At 42.5% G+C, this 21,276-nt stretch overlaps 1 protein-coding gene across 7 annotated transcripts in view; it reads right to left on the bottom strand.

Moving 5' to 3' along the window:
* The window catches only part of LOC137350622 (casein kinase I-like), a 180,403-nt gene that overhangs the window by 38,976 nt on the left and 120,151 nt on the right, over positions 1 to 21,276 (bottom strand). For all 7 annotated transcript variants that reach the window (XM_068015371.1, XM_068015373.1, XM_068015376.1 and 4 more), the window contains 2 exons: positions 17,131 to 17,365; positions 13,312 to 13,397 (listed from right to left, as the gene is read on the bottom strand). In XM_068015371.1, the coding sequence (XP_067871472.1) occupies positions 13,312 to 13,397; positions 17,131 to 17,365 (321 nt within the window). The remainder of the gene's footprint in view (positions 1 to 13,311; positions 13,398 to 17,130; positions 17,366 to 21,276) is intronic.

The following is a 21,276-nucleotide window of genomic DNA, read 5'->3' as shown; positions in this document are numbered from 1 at the left end:
ACATGTAGATAAGTACTCATCAGGACAAATACTGTGCGGCAAACCATCAGCAACGTGAGTACATGTACCTCACATTTATTGTTGGATTTATTTTTTGAGGGGGGCAGACATGCAACTATGTGCACATACATTCTTAAGCTCACGGCTACTTTCTGGACATTGCAGTTCTGCAGAAAAACTGGACAGAAGTATAATGCTCTTGAAAGCTATGGGACAAGAGAGAGGCAGTGCTGTGCTAATATCCCTCTCAACACTGAAAATCTATTCGAAGGGTAATGAATTGTGTTTTGGCAAGCAAAGTTTACAACTTTCACATACTCAAGCTGCGACAGCCCCAACAGCCTGCAAAACAACTATACCAATGGCCATCTTGAGGAATGAAAATGCCATAGTCCAATCCAATCATGGATAAAATCTAACACCAATCCACTGAATTCAACAATTTTGACTTGAGAACATTTGTCAAACCTTCCAATTGCCTTCAACCTGAGGCACAAGGCAAGCTGAAATCTAGACCATTCTAATATAAACTATTAAAAATAATTATTGCAGTACCTTTCATGTGATTGTATTAATCTTCAGGTCAAACTTCAACTCTGGACCTTTCTCCAATGCTCTAACACATTAGCCAGGCTGCCCAACAGGCATGTAGCAATACAAAGATGAGCATGTGCTGCACACGCTTCCTTTCCTTTCCTCAAATCCTATATGAACAACAATCTCAACAATGTCAGTTTTCATTTTGAAGGGTCTTCTGAACCTCCTTCAAGTTTCCCAGTGTGGATTTTCCATTTCCTGGAGCAAAGCAGAGGGACAAACAGAAAGCATACACACAACAATGGACGAGTTCCGCCCTCGGATTTCCGACCAGCCTTTCTGACTTGAATACTCAGTTCAAATTGATAACGGCTCAAGCAAACCCCTCTTCTTGTTGCCATACTTGGGAACAACACAGCAGCCTGGCACGGATGTAGTCTCAAACCACTCCAGTAGCACAAATAAATGTTTCTACAGCAACAGAATTCAGAAGTTAAATTGCTTCCAGTTACAGGAACAAAGTTGAAACCAGAAGGAACCTAAATATATGCACATTTCAAACAAACACTGAGCTTCTTTCTGACACCCAAATCCAAGAAATGTCTTTACCTTGAAACTAATGAGTGCTTTTCTCTTTACTCTTTTACACCAAATCATAAAATATGAGGGTATCACATGCTGCAATTCAGTTGACCAAGCTTACTCTAATGGTCTCATTCCTTTCAAACACATTCTCTCATTCCCTCTTGTTAAAGCTAAATGACTTATCCCACATTTGTTTTCTCCACCCCAACACCTGGGCTCAATTTACTGCATGCGTGCGGATTCAGAAATTAACTTCACCAACAGTTCATTCAGCGTGGATTGTGAGCGTTCCTGCAGCTTGTGAAACCATCTAGGATACGTACAATGGCCCGAATGGCCTGCTTCCATGTAGCAAGATACTATGATTATACTTTATGGATCAGCAGATTAAGACAAAATAGTCTTTACTGTCGCCAACCTTTCGTACCCTCCTATTACAGACTTGCACTCCTATTTGGTAGTTGTCTCCTACTTACCTTTCCATGTGGAAACCAGCCAAAGAAATCTTATATAATATACAAAATTATGCATGCACATGCATCATACTTACGCATGCATATTCTTAAAAAAATTATGTTCATTTGTTTCAGCAGATCTTCACATAGCAACCAAGACGAATATAGAAAATGTCTGCACAGTAGTGTGTCCCAACTACGGCAGGTGAAATGTGGAATTAGCATTGTAAATCAGACAACAATTTAAAATAATAAATCAAAGCGTTACATGCCCACGCTCAAGACTCTCAGCAGCTGGTGTTTACCAGACATATGTAACCCTAACAACAGGTCGGTAAGCAAGCTTGTGTGTGTGTCTAGAAGACTCCTCTTTGATAAACACAGCAATTTCTATTGTTCATTCAGGCGAGCTATGGTAGACCAATGTCAGAAATGACAGGTGGCTCAATACCTAAATGTTTATAGTAAAACTATTTAATTTTGTAACTGATGATGGAACTACTCAGTTAGAAAGAATAATTCTGTAAAGTAATATAATGCCTGGTGAACGCTGAAACAAATATCAAAAACAAAGTTTCAAAATTAAGATTTAAGTCAGAAATGAGCAGGAACAAAGACAATGTAATGGCAACAGATAAGAAAGTTCAAGTGAGAAGAGCTCTAACATGCAGATCTGAAGAGCTGTCTCTGAACAAATTCTTTCCTATCTTATAAAAATAAAAGCACATGAAACTCTGAACCATCAGGTGCTATCTTAAATAGTCAAACCATCAGGACCCACACCCCTTTCCTTTAAAAATTAAACAGAAACGAAGTTATTAACATCCCTTTGATTTACTTCATCCAATTCTTCATGATATTTTTCTTCAACTGACAGAAGGAACAAGTTATTGAGGGTGTTTGTTAGGAAGCTGGGTTATCATTAGTGCAGACAGTCATAAACCCAGGGATGATTCAACCCATTAACTTCACACGCCGTGTCTGCCTCTTTCTTGGAAGCCCTTCAACTCATTCTCGTAGCACAATTGACATCAAACTCCTAATGATCAACCAGTAATTATCGAGGAAAGGGGGAGCAGTTGAGAAAATAAGCAACATCTCCGAGGTTGGGATGGCTCCATGCTAAAACACTGGAGATGGAAGATTGATGCTCGGTCAACCCTCTGCTTCAGTACTCAGTAATCCAATTACTCAGCCACACAGATCCACAATGCGCCAGGGCGCTGCTGATAATTGATCAACTCAAATCAATGGGACCTGAAGGGATACAATTATCACAAGAGGCTGAGATTCTTCATACTTGGCCCTAATGAATAGGTGGTACTGACTGCACATGTAATGGGAAGCTTTCCAGTGTTAAATCCTTGCAGTGCCCAAGTCTTATATTTTGCCAACCTGCATCTCTTTGGACTTTAAGTGAGCTGCGGCCCCCGAGGGGGAGAGAGTGCGCACTCCACATAGGACAAAGAAAAATTCTACTTGTGTGAACTTCTCAGTAACTTTGTTTCCAGGTGCAGTACGGTGATGGGTTCCATGTGTCCATACATGCAGTTGATAAGAAAATAACTTAAGTGCTTCCAAGGACACCTGCGATCACCATGCCTCTGCAAAGAGTTTAAAACTGAAAGAAATTTAAAAAACAAGTAAAATTTTTACATACGCCTGGCACTGCTTACACAACTTTTAATGTTGTTTTCTTGTCCTAGTTTTAAAACAGAAGCCCCAGTGCCAGCACTACTCCTGAAACGAGTTAAACTGTACTAATTGATCTCCCATGGCGTCACACATGGGGAGTCAAGTAGTAGGTCAGTCCTCAGATGAAGCAGCGTTAAAGGGCAGGGGATAATTGGACCAGATGTAGGGATATAATTCAGTCCCTATTATACAATCATAAATACTGCCCTATTTTTCAACAGTAAATTATAATTCTAGTTAAATAGCAAAGCATTATGGCTATTTGGGATGCAACGTTCATTTACAGATGAATTTCTCTCTACGTCAGACTGAGCCAAGCAAGACTAAGGTACTGTAATGCAACTTCCAATGGGAAGGTGTCAATACAATGTGACAAGTTTATTTAGGTAGTTCACATTATAAATGTGGACTCAGGAACATAAAACAGAAAAGGCTGACAAAGTGTGGTAAAAACATGATAGCGTTAAGGTTTTGTAGACAGGAAGCTTATTCGGACACGAGATTTATTATACATATTCTGGGAAGTAGAAGACTTGGAAACAGCTGTGCTATATGGCCACGACTTCCTTCCTCCCTTTGATAATAACACTCTAGCCTACATAAGGGGCAGCTCCACCATCAGGAGGATACAACTACAAACATGAACAACTTTCATCGCTGTAAATATATCAATGTTCTAGACCAGCATCTATTATCAACTTCTTGGCGCAATTTAAGACTCAAACTGTATGCAAACCTCAGCATCTTTTGTCTCCAGAAACATCACATGCCTCTTTTCATCTCACTGGGATCTTGTGAGGAGCTAATACAGGTACGTCCTCATTACCCACTGACACTATTCAAATCACTGACAGCAATTGTGGACAGTCCAAGGAAAATACTTCAAAATTTGGAAGAAACATCAAGTCATAACATCTATTTTTCTGAGCAGATATTTTTCTATAATGAACAAAACTTGAGTTAAACATTCTACTTGAATTATAAAGCGAGGACACTAGCTTTAAGATAAAATACATGAACAAATGGAGATTAAAGTTTTACAAACCCCAGTGAGACTGGACACAGGTGCAATATCATATGGTCAGACACATCGGTAAACAGGACCACTGCTAGTAAGGCTGGACACAGGTGCAATAGCATATGGTCAGACACCCCTAGTAGGTTCTATTATTACCAACATGGTTGGGCACTGTTGCATTAGTATCCAGACAGTTCTTTGTGCACTCTACCATCAGCAATAACGTAGGCAGTACAATTGAATCCAGATAGACTGATTAAAGCTTCCTCTTCCCATTGTCAATGTGTTTAACAACTTGTAATATTGTGCATTCTCACTCTAATCAACAGTGGAAAAAAAAAATAGGACTTTAGAAAAATCTCCAAGGCCTGGTGGTTTCCAAGCCATGATATTCAAAGAAATGTGAGGAATGCAGCTACATTAAATCATAGTTCTCCAAAGCTCTCTAGATTCAGAAATTGTGCCAATGGATTGAAAAGTTGGAAATATTACTCAATTACTACAGACCTATCAGTAACTTGCAGGTAAGTTACCGGAATCTTTCATCAGGGACAGAGTGACTGAGCACTTGGGCAAATATGAGCTGATCAAAGAGTCAGCTTGAAATTGTGATGGTTAGATCATGTCTGACTAATCTAGTTGCATTTTGAGGAGTCACCAGCATAGCGAATAAGGGAATGTGCATGGATGTTGCCTATATTGACTTCCAGAATGCATTTAATAAGGTTCTGCACAAGACATTCGTAAAAAGTGCACAGTATTGGAGATAACCTCATGACATGAGTTAGTAATCAAGAGACAGAGCTGGGATAAAATGAAATTTCTCTATCTGGGGGAGATCACAACTGGTCTTTCCTAGCGATCTGTACTATATAGGTTTTTAAATCATATATATTAACGACTTTCATGAAGGCAGAGAGAGTTATATATCCTAGTTTGCAGATGACACTAAGCTAGGAGGCACATTTATTTGTGTAGATCAGAATACAAAGTCACAAACGGACATAGATACATTACACGGGGAGGCAGTGGCATAGTGGTAATGTCACCAGACTAGAACCCAGAGCCCCACGCTAATGTTCTGGGGAACATGGGTTCAAATCCCAACACGGCAGATGGTGGAATTTGAATTCAATTAATAAAAAATCTGGAATTAAAAGCTAGTCTAGTGGTGACCTCGAAACCATTGCCAATTGTTGTAAAATCCCATCTGGTTCACGAATGTTCTTACCTGGTCTGACCTACATGCGGCTCCAGACCCACAGCAATGTGGTTGACTCTTAAATGCCTTCTGAAACGGCCTAGCAAGCCATCAGTTGTATCAAACCGCTACAAAGTCTAATGAAAGGAATGAAATCGGACGGACCACCCTGCATTGGCCTAGGCACCGGAAACAACAATGGCAAACCCAGCCCCATCGACCCTGCAAAGTCCCCCTTACAATCTGGGGGCTTGTGCCAATATTGGGAGAGCTGTCCCACAGACTAAACATGGTCATACTCACAGAATCATGCCTTGCAGGCAATGTTCCAGACACCACCACCATCCCTGGGTATGTCCTATCCCACCGGCAAGACAGACTAGAGACACTAGAGGTGGCAAAACAGTGATCATACAGTTGGGAGGGAGTTGCCCCGGGAGTCCTCAACATTGACTCCGGACTCCATGAAGTCTCATGGCATCAGGTCAAACATGGGCAAGGAACCTCCTGCTGATTACCACCTACTGCCCTCCCTCGGCTGATGAATCAATGCTTCTCCATGTTGAACACCAACTGGAAGAAGAACCGAGGGTGGCAAGAGCACAGAATGTACTCTGGGTGGGAGACTTCAATGTCCATCACCAAGAGTGGCTTTGTAGCACCACTACTGACAGAGCTGGACGACTGCTGAAGGACATAGCTGTTAGACTGGGTCTGCGGCAGGTGATGAGGGAATCAACAACTCCGTCACCCCGTCCTCACCAATCTACCTGTTGCAGATGCATCTGTCCATGACAGTATTGGTAGGAGTGACCACTGCACAGTCCTTGTGGAGACAGAGTCTCGTCTTCACACTGAGGGTACCAACCATCGTGTTGTGTGGCACTACCACTGTGCTAAATGGGATAGATTTCAAACAGATCTAGCAACGCAAAACTGGGCATCATGAGGCGCTGTGGGCCATGAGCAGCAGCAGAATTGTATTCAACCACAATCAGTAACCTCATGGCCTGGCATATCCCCCACTCTACCATTACCATCAAGCTGGGGGACCAATCCTGGTTCAAAGAAGAGTGCAGGAGGGCATGCCAGGAGAAGCACCAGGCATACCACAAAATGAGGTGTCAACCTGGTGGAGCTACAACACAGGACTACTTGAATGCCAAACAGCAGAAGCAGCATGCGATAGACAGAGCTAAGCGATCCCATAAGCAACAGATCAGATCGAAGCTCTGCAGTGCAGCCTCATCCAGTCGTGAATGGTGGTGAACAATTAAACTAACTGGAGGAGGTGGCCCCACAAATATCCCCACCCTCAATGATAAGGGAGCCCAGCACATCAACGCAAAAGACAAGGCTGAAGCATTTGCATCCATCTTCAGCCAGAAGTGCTGAGTGGATGATTCATCACTGCCTCCTTCTGAGCTCCCCAGCCTCACAGATGCCAGTCTTCAGCCTATCCAATTCACTCCGCGTGATATCAAGAAACCACTGAAGGCACTGGATACTGTAAAGGCTACGGGACCTGACAATATTCTAGCAATAGTACTGAAGACCTGTGCTCCAGAACTATGCGCGCTCCTAGCCAAGCTATTCCAGTACAGCTGCAACGCTGGCATCTACCCAGCAATGTGGAAAATTGCCCAGGTATGTCCTGTGAACAAAAAGCAGGACAAATCCAACCCAGCCAATTACCATCCTATCAGACTACTCCCGATCATCAGTAAAGCGATGGAAGGTGTCTCGACAGTGCTATGAAGCGGCACTTGCTTAGCAATAACCTTTTCACTGGCGCTCAGTTTGGGTTCCGTCAGGGCCACTCGGCTCCTGACGTCATTACAGCCTTGGTTCAAACATGGACAAAAGGCTCCAGAGGTGAGACGCGATTGACTGCCCTTGACATCAAGAAGCCCTGGCAAAATTGGAGTCAATGTGAAACAGGGAAAACCCTCCGCTGGTTGGAGTCATACCTAGCGCAAAGGAAGTTGGTTGTGGTTGTTGGAGGTCAATCATCTCAGTCCCAGGATATCACTGCAGGAGATCCTCAGGGTAGTGTCCTGGGCACAATCATCTTCAGCTGCTTCATCAATGACCTTGCCTCTATCATAAGGTCAGAAGTGGGGATATTCGCTGATGACTGCACAATGTTCAGCATCATTCGCAACTCCTCAGATACTGAAGCAACCCATGTCCATATGTAGCAAGACTGGGACAATATCCAGGCTTGGGCTGATAAATGGCAATTAACATTCACGCCACACAAGTGCCAGGCAATGACCATCTCAAACAAGAATCTAACCATCTCCCCTTGATGTTCAATGGCATTACCATCGCCGAAACTCCCACTATCAACATCTTGAGGGTCACCAATGACCAGAAACTGAACTGGACCAGCCACATAAATGCTGTGGTTTCAAGAGCAGATCAGAGGTCAGGAATTCTGCAGCGAGTAACTCACCTCCTGACTCCCCAAAGCCTGTCCACAAGGCACAAGTCAGGAGTGTGGTGGAATACCCTCCACTTGCCTGGATGGGTGCAGCTCCAACAACACTCAAGACGCTTGACACCATCAAGGTCAAAGCAGCCAGCTTGATTGGTACCCTATCCACCACCTTAAACAGTCACTCCCTCCACCACCGACGCACAGTGGCAGCAGTGTGTACTATATACAAGATGCACTGCAGCAACTCACCAAGCCTCCTTCGAAAACACCTTCCAAACCCACGATCTCTACCACCTAGAAAGACAAGGGCAGCAGATGCATGAGAACACCACCACCTGCAAGTTCCCCTCCAAGCCACAAACCATCCTGACTTAGAACTATATTGACGTTCCTTCACTGTTGCTGGGTCAAAATCCTGGAACTCCCTTCCTAACAGCACTATGGGTGTACCTACACCCCAAGGACTGCAGTGGTTCAAGGCAGCAACTCACCACTACCTCCTCAAGGGCAATTAGGGATGGGTAATAAATGCTGGCCTAGCCAGCGATGCCCACATCCCACAAACAAATTTGTAAAAAGTGAATGGGTTAAAACATGGCAGATGGAGTTCAGTACGTGGAAGTGCATGGTCATCTAATTTCAAAAAGACAAAGACAAAATCAGAATATATTTATGCAGAAAGATTAGAATCTGTGGCGATCTGAAGTAATTTAAGTGTCCCGGTCCACAAATCACTGAAAGCTAATGCATAGGTACAAAAAGCACTCAAGGCGGCCAATGGAATTTTCACAAAAGAATTGGAATACAAAAATTAGGAAGTTATGTTTTAGTCGTTGTTACGAAAGTGCTTCCTTTTTTTTATTATTTTTTTTTGAGGACTTGTGTAGAAACTGAAACGATACCATGGATTTTTTTTTTAAAACAAGTTCACTGGAAGGACACTCAAGATGTTTGAAAACAACCTGTGTTGGAAATCATGCACTTTAAGTTCAATAAACAGCAGAAATCTTGGTAACCTGGGGAAGATGTTTACAGAGAAGCCACATGTCAAGGTTTATAGAGGTCAGGGGGTTGACTTTCTGTTTGGGGTTTGGATATCGTTTTCAGTTCAGTTGGGGTGTGAACTGTTTTGAAGACAGTTGGTGTTTTGCCTGCCAAAGGAAAAGAAACCACCCCGCTCACCTCTTTCTCTACCTCTTTGAAGAAGCCCTGCAACAATCCAGTGTAGGACAGCTAAAATCCCTGGTGCTGCATCTCTCCTGAGAAGTTGGAAAAACCTGCCAGGTTTCAGTGCTGTATCTCCAACTAACTAACTAATTCTCAACGCCGCCTGAAAAGAAATGCTTTAGAAAAGATCCCAGTGACCCATCTCCATATACCCTGTCAGACCAAAAGGGACAATTGACTTCCTTCCACATCTCTTTTTCCTTCAAGAATTAGTAAGTATTTGGCCGAAGCATTTTTTTGTTGTCTTTTTTTGTAACAGTCCTCTGTAGAGAGAATTTCTGTAATTTTTTTGCAGTGCACGCGAGGGGAATTTAAAAAGGGAACTTTCATACTTCAATCTGTGTTAATGCTCTGCTACGTTACTGTATAAGTCTTGTTTGATAATAAACTGATAATTTGTTTTTTATTAAAGAAACCTGGTTGGTGTATTTTATTCTGGGATAAAGAGTAGAGTATATGATTGACTGAATCAGTAACTGGGTAAACAGTTTTAAAATATGTTGTGACCTGCAGAGAAGTGGGAATAGAAAAGACAGTACACTCCTTCCACCTCGGTCGTAAAACTGTACAGATCCTTGATCAGATCCAATTTGGTGTACTGTCTTCAGTTTTGGGCACCATACCTCAGAGGGTATACAGTGCACATTTAACAAAATGATACAAGGGTTTAAAAAGTTAAATTATGGTTGTACAAACTTAGTTTGCATTTCTTGAGTTTAGACAGTTGAGGGCTGATCTTATTCCTAAAATAATAAAGGGTGCGATAGGATAGAGAAACCATGAGCTTTTCTACTGGGAAGGGAATTTAGAATAAGGATGCAAAATCTTAAATTAGCACTAAGCCAGTTATGAGGAAATTGGAAAGTACTTTTTCCACATCAAAAGTAATGGAAATCAAAGTTTCTCCTCCAAATAGCTGTGGATGCTGTGTCAATTGAAATATTCAGGATTGAGGTCAATAGATTTTTGGTGCATTAAGGATTTTAAAGAAAAAAAGATAGGTAAAAATGGAGCTGATGTGCAGATCAGCGACGCTAAAAGAAAATGGCAGAACACAGGAACAGAAGCAGGCCATTCAGTCCCTCGAGCATGTTCTGCCATTCAATGAGATCATGGCTGATCTGTATCTTAACTCAATCTACCTGCCTTGGCTCCATATCCTCTTATGCCCTTGGCTAGCAAAAATCTATCAATCTTAGATTTAAAATTATGAACTGAGCTAGCATCAACTAACTGCTTTTCGTGGCAGAGTGTTTCACATTTCTACCACCTTCTGTGTGGAAAAGCATTTCCTAACTTCTCTCCTGAATGGCCTGGCTCTGATTTCAAGGTTATGTCCCATTTCCCTAGATTACCCCACCGGTGGAAAAAGTTTATCGCTATCTACCCTATCAATTCCTTTCACAAGCCTAAAAACCTCAATCACATCACCCCTTAATCTTCTTAATTCCAGGGAGTATAAGCCTAGTTTATGCAATCTCTCCTCATAATCGGAGTTGATAAAGAGGAACCAGTAGATGTAGTGTATTTAGATTTCCAGAAGGCATTCGATAAGGTGCCACATAAAAGATTATTGCACAAGATAGGAGCTCACGGTATTGGGGGTCATGTATTAGCATGGATTGAGGATTGGTTAACTCACAGAAGACAGAGAGTTGGGATTAATGGGTCTTTTTCTGGTTGGAAAGACGTAACTAGTGGAGTGCCACAAGGAAAAGTCCTAGGGCCTCAATTATTTACTATCTATATTAATGACTTGGAGGAGGGGGCAGAATGTAATATATCCACATTTGCTGACAATACAAAAATAGGTGGGAGGGCATGTTGTGATGAGGACATAAGGAATCTGCAAGGGGATATAGATAGGTTGAGTGAGTGGACGGGCAAAAACTTGGCAGATGGAGTTTAATGTAGGAAAGTGAAAGGTTAAGAAGAATCAAAAGGCAGACTATTATTTAAATGGAAAGAGACTTCAAAAAAGTGCAGCACAGAGCGATCTGGGTGTTCTTGTGCATGGAACACAAAACGTTAGCATGCAGGTGCAGCAAGTAATTAAGGCAGCAAATGGAATTTTGGTCTTTATTGCTAGGGGGTTGGAGTTTAAAAATAGGGAAGTCTTGTTACAACTGTACAGGATGCTGGTAAGGCTGCAGCTTGAGTACTGTGTACAGTTTTGGTCCCCGTATTTAAGAAAAGGCATACTGGCATTGAAGGCAGTTCAAAAGAGATTCACTAGGCTGATTCCTGGGATGAAGGGATTGACTTATCTAGAACGGCTAAACAGATTAGGCCTTTATTCATTAGAGTTTAGAAGAATGAGGGGTGATCTTATTGAAATGTACAAGATTCTGAGGGGACTTGACAGGGTAGATGTTGAGAAAATGTTTCTACTGAGGGAATCTCAAACTAGGGGACATAGTTACAGAATAAGGGGACACTCATTTAAAACTGAGATGTGAAGGAACTTCTTCTCTCAGAGGGTAGTGAATGTCTGGAATTCTCTACCCCAGAGAGTTGTGGAGGCTAGATCCCTGAAAGTATTTGAAGAGGAGGTGGATAGATTTTTGAAATATCAGGGAGTTGAGGTCTATGAGGAGCTGACACGAAATAGGAGTTGAGGTCTGGGGTAGATCAGCCATGATCTTAGGGCAGGCTTGAGGGGCCAAATGGCCTACTCCTGCTCCTATTTAATATGTTCTTATATTCAAACCCTTGGAACCCTAGTAACATTCTGGCGAGTGCGTTGCACTCCTTCCGAGGTCAATGTTATCCCTTCTAAGGCGAGGTGTGCAAAACTGTACAAATTACTCCAGATGTGGACCAACAGGGCTTTGTATAGCTGCAGCAAAACATCCTCCCATTTATATTCTGTCCCTCTAGTTATAAAAGTTAACATTCCATTAGTCTTTTACATTTTTTTTTATACTTGACTACGACATTTTAGTGATTTAAATGGATCCCTAAATTTCTTGGATCTCTATTGTTCCTAGCTTTACACCATTTAAATAATACTTGGATCTATGCCCTTGTGGTGTAAAATGGATGGCTTCAAACTTACCTGTGTTGAAATCCATCTACCACATCAGAGCACAGAAGGCTGCAAGAACATTTAACAGAGGTTTTTAAAATTATGAAGAGATCTGATACAGAAAAGCTATACTCTCTTGTTGGAGAATCAGTGATGAATGTGGTCACCAATTGAATATGGTCAACCAGGAGTGAGGACAGAGGTCAAAAGAAATTTTTTTTAACAGTTACTGAGCATGAAACGCTTTGCCACATGGACTGACTGCTGCACAGATCACTGCATCTTTTAAGGGAAAATTAAATACACATTTGAATCAGAATTATGGGGAGACCAAAACAGCGGGATTAGTTTTGGGTTGTCATAACAAAGACAATGGGCCAAATGGCCCCTTTCTGTGTTGGCTCTGTTTCATCACAGATGGTGAGCAGGGCTTGTTGGCTTGTAAGCCAAACAGTTTGAATTCAGCTCAGAGCCAAAACTATAACCAGAAGTTTACATTGCCCAAGTCAGAAAGCACTTTGAAACCATACATCTTCAAGAACTTGAGCAATTAACAGCAGAATATTCACAATATCCTTCAGAAACGAGATCACATCATTAAGAAATTTGCAGCTACATTCTTATATGTCACGGCTGTTTCAAACACTGTCCAAACAGAACAAAACGGCAATCATAATGTATCATAAATTATAATGGACGATAGGGAGCGATGTGAAGACAAGCTAATCCCTGGGTTCAATTGAAGATTATAAAATGCGTGAGCTTCAGTTTTGTGGACTAGGGCTCGTTTAAATGCCTCAAAGTACTTTTTCATGCTTATTCCCAGATATGATCACAATTTGTAGAATTATGGGATTCTGGGGTGATTTTGAGCAGCTGTATTTTATTAGACACACAAAAAAATTTGCATTTCTGCTCGAATCTGCTGAGGTACCCATCACGCATATATTATAGTCTGCAAGATGTTTCTTTGCCGGAAATGACCCGAAAATAAAAAGTTCCTCTTTGATTAATTACTACAGTTCATTAGTTCTTTACACATACGGTTATTACTGATTCAGTGGATTGTTAAATATAGTGTTAGTACAATCCTGAAATCAGGGAAGTGCACATCACCCTCACCTTTAATCCCTGCCAGGGGAGACTGCCTCGTAGAAAATACATAAACATGTGTCCTAAAGCCTCCAAGTCATCTCTGCGGCTTTGCTCTAGGGAAAAACAAGAATACATTTAACTAATGAGCTGGCGCATTTTGAGGAGGGAGAATTACTGTGGAAATATACATACTCTAATACGTATCTCAAGTCACTTAACATTAGACTCGTATATTTTAATACAGACCTGGGAAATAGAGATGGTCTTATCCTATAATACGTGCAGTATCTAAAAGTCTGAAACTCAGTGTATACACTGTCAGATTTCTGCATTCACTGAATTACTAGCACAGTACTTATCTCACGAAGTCAATAATAAAATGTACTCAATAATTACAACATTGCTTCTCATTGGGTAGCTAACAGTTATTTGGCAAATTAGAACAGGAGTCAATAGGAACATATCAATTTTAGGGATTTCCCCCAGCATGCATCTATAATTAGATTAGATTAGATTAGAGATACAGCACTGAAACAGGCCCTTCGGCCCACCGAGTCTGTGCCGACCATCAACCACCCATTTATACTAATCCTACACTAATCCTACCAAACATCCCCATCTGTCCCTATATTTCCCTACCACCTACCTATACTAGTGACAATTTATAATGGCCAATTTACCTACCAACCTGCAAGTCTTTTTGCTTGTGGGAGGAAACCGGAGCACCCGGAGAAAACCCACGCAGACACAGGGAGAACTTGCAAACTCCACACAGGCAGTACCCAGAATTGAACCCGGGTCCCTGGAGCTGTGAGGCTGCAGTGCTAACCACTGCACCACTGTGCCGCCCAATTGCAGGTGATTCTCATGCCCCCTCACCTCGCCATATATTAATAAACGCAGGGCACCCCTGGAATGCACCACAGGGTGCCCCTACACAGAAAAATGTGAAAACCACTGAATTAGGTGTCAGTGCTCAGAAGCCCAGTTATCAAGGAACAGGGGAATTTACTCAGAAGCAATTTCTCTAACAATCAAGCTGCCAGGGTATTAGCAAGACCAGGACAGTGATAAGTCAAGCTCTACTTTAAATACATAGGATTCCAGGATGTTTACCAATGTCATGGGAGATTGCATTCTGCTATTTTGCCTATTTGTAATTTGGCCCACTGGCTTTTAGTGTCAGCATATCCTCAACTGGTTTCCCCAAAGTGCTTTCTTTCTATTAGAAATTCTCTGAAGTTCTAGGTTACCCCAACTTTTAAAACCAAATGGACGATCACACACATTTCATGAAAATCCAGGATACCCGAAGTAGAGAAGGTAATTCCAGTCGAGTACAAAGTTGAGCTAAATATAGTCTATGAAAAATTTGCATCCAGATCAGCGAAGGGAGAAAGGAGACAAAGGTATCAATAGGCTCAGTTGATTCAGAAGGTTGTGGAATCAAGCGCCACTCAGAGATTTGAGCAGAAAATCCAGGCAGACAGTCCAGGGCAGTACTAAGGGAGTGCAGCACTGTCAGAGGTACCGTCTTTCTGGCAACATATTAAACTGAGGCCCCCCTCTATCCTCTTGTAAAAGATCCCATGGCACTATTTCGAAGAGCAGCACAAGAGTTTTCCCCAGGTTTCTGGCTGACATTTATCCCATGACCAACACCACTAAAACAGGTTACCTGGTCATTTTCACATTGCTGTTTGCGAGACCCTACATTACAATACATTTCAAAAAGTACTAATTGGCTGTAATTCATAGATGTCCTTAAAAGCACTATATAAATGTAGGTTCTTTGCTGAATTAGCAAAATCTCAAAGGCCTCAAAGTAAATCAGCTGAAACAGACTGGATCAGGATATATGAAGCTGGGTCTAATGACAGCAAAGCCATGAAAATTTAGGCTAAAAATAGGAACAATGTATGGCACATCAAATCAGTCAAAGTTACCATCATCAAGGCAATCTTCGCATGAAAAATTTCATGGCCAGAATCTGAAGGCAAGATAGCTATGCTCTTATAACCATCCTGGCCAAAATGGCATATCAGTGAGCCACGACCCCCCCACCCCTCCCCCTGCATGCTAGTACAGCCATCTGAGAACCCACAAATTATTTGATAAATGCGAGTCAGTTGGGGCAGCTACAGCTCCAAGATCAGGAACTGAAGTGCTGAACTAAACTACGAAAGTTCACAATTAACACCTGCACCCGCAACCCAGAGGGATTCAAAATGAACATTCAGCACCACGTGGTGCCAACGTCAAAGTTGTAGGGTACAAAAACAAGGCAGTGCTTCCAGCTGCCCAATATTTTCTGCCTGGCCAAGTTGCAAAGTGTGTGCTAACCAATACTTTTGGAAAGGTTCAATCCCCCTGAATATAGCTCAGTGTTTAAAAGCAAACTGAAAAGCACAGGGACTCCTGTGAAAATCTTAGTCTTTGACTGCCGCAGAGCCAATTCCAAAAGCTAGTTCGCAGTAAGTGGAAGTGTATCGAGGAAAAGTCCCCGTGTAAAAGCACCACTCCAAATAGGGAAAATGAGGATGGTGCAAAACCTACATAAGGAGGAATTGACCAACATTTTCCCTTCAGGGACAGCAACTGCTATGATAATCAAGGAACTAGCTTGGGAAAATGAAATTGTTCTTGGAATATAGCGTTTCTGAGATCAGTGCTCTCCCAGTGATCTTCCCCAGTTAGAAGAGAGACCCATCTTAAGAGTATGCGGAGGAAGAATATTTAATTCTCCTACACAGATATCCCTTAAATGAGCACAAAATGCAGATTCAACAGCTCATTTAAAAAAATAAATTGTTAACTGCGCACATGGAACAGTTATATCCCAGCTCTAAAAGTCTTCAGAAGCAAAAATTGCGCATTATAAAAGAACTGCTATGACTATCCTACTTAAATGTGTGAAGTAAGGAGCCAAGATCCAGTAGTTGGAAATTAGACAGTGGTATAACGGACCAACATTTGACACAGTACTTGGGTGTATTAATGTACTGAGTTAGGACACAGGATCACAAATGAGTTGTCCATTGTGGGTATTCCCAACCTAGGCAATTTCTGAATACCATGCAGTGGCCAGATACAGCTACACTGGGAAAGTCTGGAAATCTGGCAGTTTCGCTGCCATGGTGTTTCTTATTTCTGGAGTTTTGGCAGGGGGAGCGGGTGGGGAGGGGGAGAGTGGGAAGAGGAATGAGAGAAATTACAGTGAATCACCCAGAGCACTTTCTGCCACCTTGGAGCAGCCAATTACAGCAGCCAACCTACTTCCATTTGTGCCAGAGAATGGTGCATAACGTTTGCAAAATGGGGGAGGGGAAGAGAGAGGAAGTGTCAAAAAAGACAGGGCAGTAAATAATGAAAAGTAATAACACTGTTTTCCGAAACAGAGCTTAACAACAAGGGTTTGCATAAACTACCAAGATACTTTTCATTTGCAAACTAGTTAGGTCAGTTTTGTAACTTGATGCAAACATGTCCAGCATCCCATCACTGAAGATCCATCATGTCTCTGTAACTTCAATGGACGTAAATTCTAAAAGAACTTAAATCTCACACAAAACTGCATTTCTCATGACAAAATACCAAAATATCACAATTGAATTAAATGGGTCAGGCTGGATGCAAGCATTCTTCACCTTTTACACCATCATTTATGCAACCTATAAATGTCATCATTGCATCTTACTTCCAGATCTGAAATATTTTCCATCCCCCCAACTGCCCATAAAACAGTGAAGTGCTTTAGATCTCAAGCAATATGAATACAAGCTTCCCCGCATAGTACAACAGCAAGCCCCACCCAAAAAAAGATCCAGCGATGGCTGTACAACAGACCTTTGCCCAGGTGAGTGTTGATGGACATGTATCTTGCAGTGCCAGTTAAGCTCTTGTGCTCCCTGTATGGGATGTGCTTTTTGGTATCAGGATCAACATACTCCTTGGCTAAACCAAAGTCTATTATATGGATTATGTGTTCCTTTTTATTGCCTTGCCTTCCAATTAGAAAGTTTTCTGGCTTGACGTCTCTGTAGATTAAGCTCTTTGAGTGGACATACTCCATTCGGTTCAGCTGTAGAAAGAGATCAGACATGTTAAAAACAAGGAACGTTGTCCCATTTCTCCCTTCCTCCTCTGCTCCGTACTCAAAACAGGAAAACTGCAGGGGAGACAACCATTTGACAACTTTTGCCCAAAAGGAACCTTCCCTTCTCCCTGCAACCTGTTAACCAGCATTTGAAAAACTTACATCTTAGACTGAAACAGCTAGTTACACAGCTGAATTCTGGGTTCTACCCATACTCAAGTATTCAAATCTAAACTATGTGATCAGTTAGCAACTAAGCTATTACAGAATACCATTAACTCTAGGAGGTAATATTGTCATATCCAAATACCAGAGTGTTTGAACTTTAATCAACAATTGCAGCAGGAAAAAGGGAGCACTTGGACTGCCACAGCTGCTAGTTACTACAAGCTTAAGAATCAGCTACATACAAGATTTAAACATGAATTGTTGCTTTATTTTGCATGCTCCAAGTTACAATCCAGCCCAGACACTCGCCAGAAAGCAACAGATAGGAGAGATCTATCACTTCACATTATCGAGCAAATTAATTCAATCCAAGTACAAAAGGAGGCTATTTGGCCCAATGTGCCTGTGCTGGCTCTCTGAAGGAGCTATCCACTTGAACCCACATTCAAAGTTTTCTTGCTCTAATATTTGTCCACTTCCCTTTTTTCAAAGGTATTATGGATTCAGCTTCCATCACCAATAAATGTTAGTTCAACCATAAGATAGTAGGACTATAATCAAACGTCCCCAGAGCTAAGCGAAGATAGCCAAAATCCACAACTCACCTTGATCCACCAACTCTGCTGCACACACCTATATGCAATGCAGGTTTATTGACTTTGGTGTCAGCCATGGCTCAGGGGGCAGCTCTCTCAGCTCCGAGTCAGAAGGTTGTGCGTTCTAGTCCCACCCCAGCCACTTGAGCATAAAAATCTATGCTGACATTACAGTGCTGGACTGAGGGAGGGCTACAGTGTCAGTGCTCTCTTTTGGACGAGAGATTGAACAGAGATCCTTTTTGTGCTCTCAGGTGGATACAAAAAATCCCATGGCAGTATTTCAAAGAGGAGCAGGGGAGTTATCCCTGGTGTCCTAGCCAATATTTATCCTTCAATCAATATCAATAAAGCAGATTATCTGGCATTTATCGCATGCTGTTTGTGGGAACTTACTGTTCACAATTTGGCTGCCACATTTTCTACATTATAACATTGAGTATACTTGAAAAATACTTCATTGGCTATAAAGCATTTTGAGATGGCCTGAAGTTGTGAAAGGTGCTATGGATGAAGAGGAAAATGTTTTTTTACCCAGAGGGTGGTAGGGGTCTGGAACACTGCCTGAAAAGGTAGTAGACGCAGAAACCCTCAACTCATTCAAAAGAGTCTGCATATGCACCCCAATTGCCGTAATCTGCAGGGCTACGGATTAAATACAGGAAGGTGGGATTAGAGCGGGTGGATCGTTTTTCGGCCAGCACAGACACGATGGGCCAAGTGGCCTCTTGCTGTGCCGTAAGCTTTCTATGATTTCTATGAAATGCTAACTCTTTCTTCCTTTCAGAATGAGAAAGCAGTCAGTAACTATCCAGAGCAGTTTTCATGCTGTCATGACATACCGGGCGTTGGTTTCTGGGCATTATATTTGCTCCAGCTGCAGTCCTAGAGCAGCAGCAATGCTGCCCAACAGCAAGGCACCTACCACCTAGTAGTGGAAGGATATCCAAATCAGAATGCAATTTATAATTAGGACGTTTATGCTAAATTTACATTGCAACTGTCAGAAAGTTAGTACAAAGATCCTTGTCCAATAAAAGGAGTGACTGTGCAGTAAAGTTAACACTGGTCATGCTTACTCAGCTTTTAACATGAGTGAACCAAAGCTTTTGCGGATTTCCTCCCTTGTGATCCAGCGTGTATTCTAATAACAACTGATAAGGCATGACCAGCAGTAATCAATGCCGCCTCTGTTAACAGTAACAAGTAGAAGCCATAGCAACAAACACATTAGCCCAGGCCAGCTTGTTACTGACATTGTAGACCAATGAAGGAAGAAAAAGGGCCATTTTGACAACCAAGTGCTGGAGGCTTTGCTGTCACGAGAGAGCGCTGACAAAAAAACTTTCCAACCTGGGTTAGCAACCATGGTAAGAAATAGCAGTCTCCAAACAGAGAGGATGCAAAATAGATGATTACAAACCTCAATAAATCTAGTGAAATAAGTCAAGACCATGAATGTGCAAGATGTGCATCCCAAAAGTTGACATACGAAAAAGTCAGTTCTGGCAGGCTTCTCATCCCTTCCTGTCTCTTGACAAAAGTTACGGACACGTGGTGTGGCATGGGTGATTCCCACTGTTTAACCCCCCACCTGACTGCAGCAAGTGTATTTGTATTTGAGTTTAGCCCCTTAGTGTTTTATCTTTCAACTAACCAGACAGCAATAGGATTTCTTGTAGGTTTAAAAAAAGTCAATTGTTTATTGACCAATTCTGAAATTGTGCAACTGCATCCACTCACGCATTTGCTCGTAGACACATAAAAAACAGATAGAGAAGGGAAGGAGGAAAGTGGTTTTTAGTGGGGGGGGGGGGGGGGGGGGGAGAGGAAAGAGGGGGGTGGAGGAGGTTTACGACATACTTTTTAAATTCTCTTGAGAATAACTTCTAGATGGATGCAGGCCTGAGACGATTGTAGATTTCTCTCTTCATTGAAGGTTCGGTTGAAGATGGTGGGTTATGTCTAGCTCTTACTGCTGTATTCTGTTTCTTTTGGGCCTCCTTATCTCGAGAGACAATGGATACGCGCCTGGAGGTGGTCAGTGGTTTGTGAAGCAGCGCCTGGAGTGGCTATAAAGGCCAATTCTGGAGTGACAGGCTCTTCCACAGGTGCTGCAGAGAAATTTGTTTGTTGGGGCTGTTGCACAGTTGGCTCTCCCCTTGCGCCTCTGTCTTTTTTCCTGCCAACTACTAAGTCTCTTCGACTCGCCACAATTTAGCCCTGTCTTTATGGCTGCCCGCCAGCTCTGGCGAATGCTGGCAACTGACTCCCACGACTTGTGATCAATGTCACACGATTTCATGTCGCGTTTGCAGACGTCTTTATAACGGAGACATGGACGGCCGGTGGGTCTGATACCAGTGGCGAGCTCGCTGTACAATGTGTCTTTGGGGATCCTGCCATCTTCCATGCGGCTCACATGGCCAAGCCATCTCAAGCGCCGCTGACTCAGTAGTGTGTATAAGCTGGGGGTGTTGGCCGCTTCAAGGACTTCTGTGTTGGAGATATAGTCCTGCCACCTAATGCCAAGTATTCTCCGAAGGCAGCGAAGATGGAATGAATTGAGACGTCGCTCTTGGCTGGCATACGTTGTCCAGGCCTCGCTGCCGTAGAGCAAGGTACTGAGGACACAGGCCTGATACACTCGGACTTTTGTGTTCCGTGTCAGTGCGCCATTTTCCCACACTCTCTTGGCCAGTCTGGACATAGCAGTGGAAGCCTTACCCATGCGCTTGTTGATTTCTGCATCTAGAGACAGGTTACTGGTGATAGTTGAGCCTAGGTAGGTGAACTCTTGAACCACTTCCAGAGCGTGGTCGCCAATATTGATGGATGGAGCATTTCTGACATCCTGCCCCATGATGTTCGTTTTCTTGAGGCTGATGGTTAGGCCAAATTCATTGCAGGCAGACGCAAACCTGTCGATGAGACTCTGCAGGCATTCTTCAGTGTGAGATGTTAAAGCAGCATCGTCAGCAAAGAGGAGTTCTCTGATGAGGACTTTCCGTACTTTGGACTTCGCTCTTAGACGGGCAAGGTTGAACAACCTGCCCCCTGATCTTGTGTGGAGGAAAATTCCTTCTTCAGAGGATTTGAACGCATGTGAAAGCAGCAGGGAGAAGAAAATCC

Source organism: Heterodontus francisci, chromosome 35, assembly GCF_036365525.1.
Source record: "Heterodontus francisci isolate sHetFra1 chromosome 35, sHetFra1.hap1, whole genome shotgun sequence".
Lineage (NCBI taxonomy): Eukaryota > Metazoa > Chordata > Chondrichthyes > Heterodontiformes > Heterodontidae > Heterodontus > Heterodontus francisci.
This window is presented reverse-complemented; position numbering and strand designations above follow the sequence as displayed.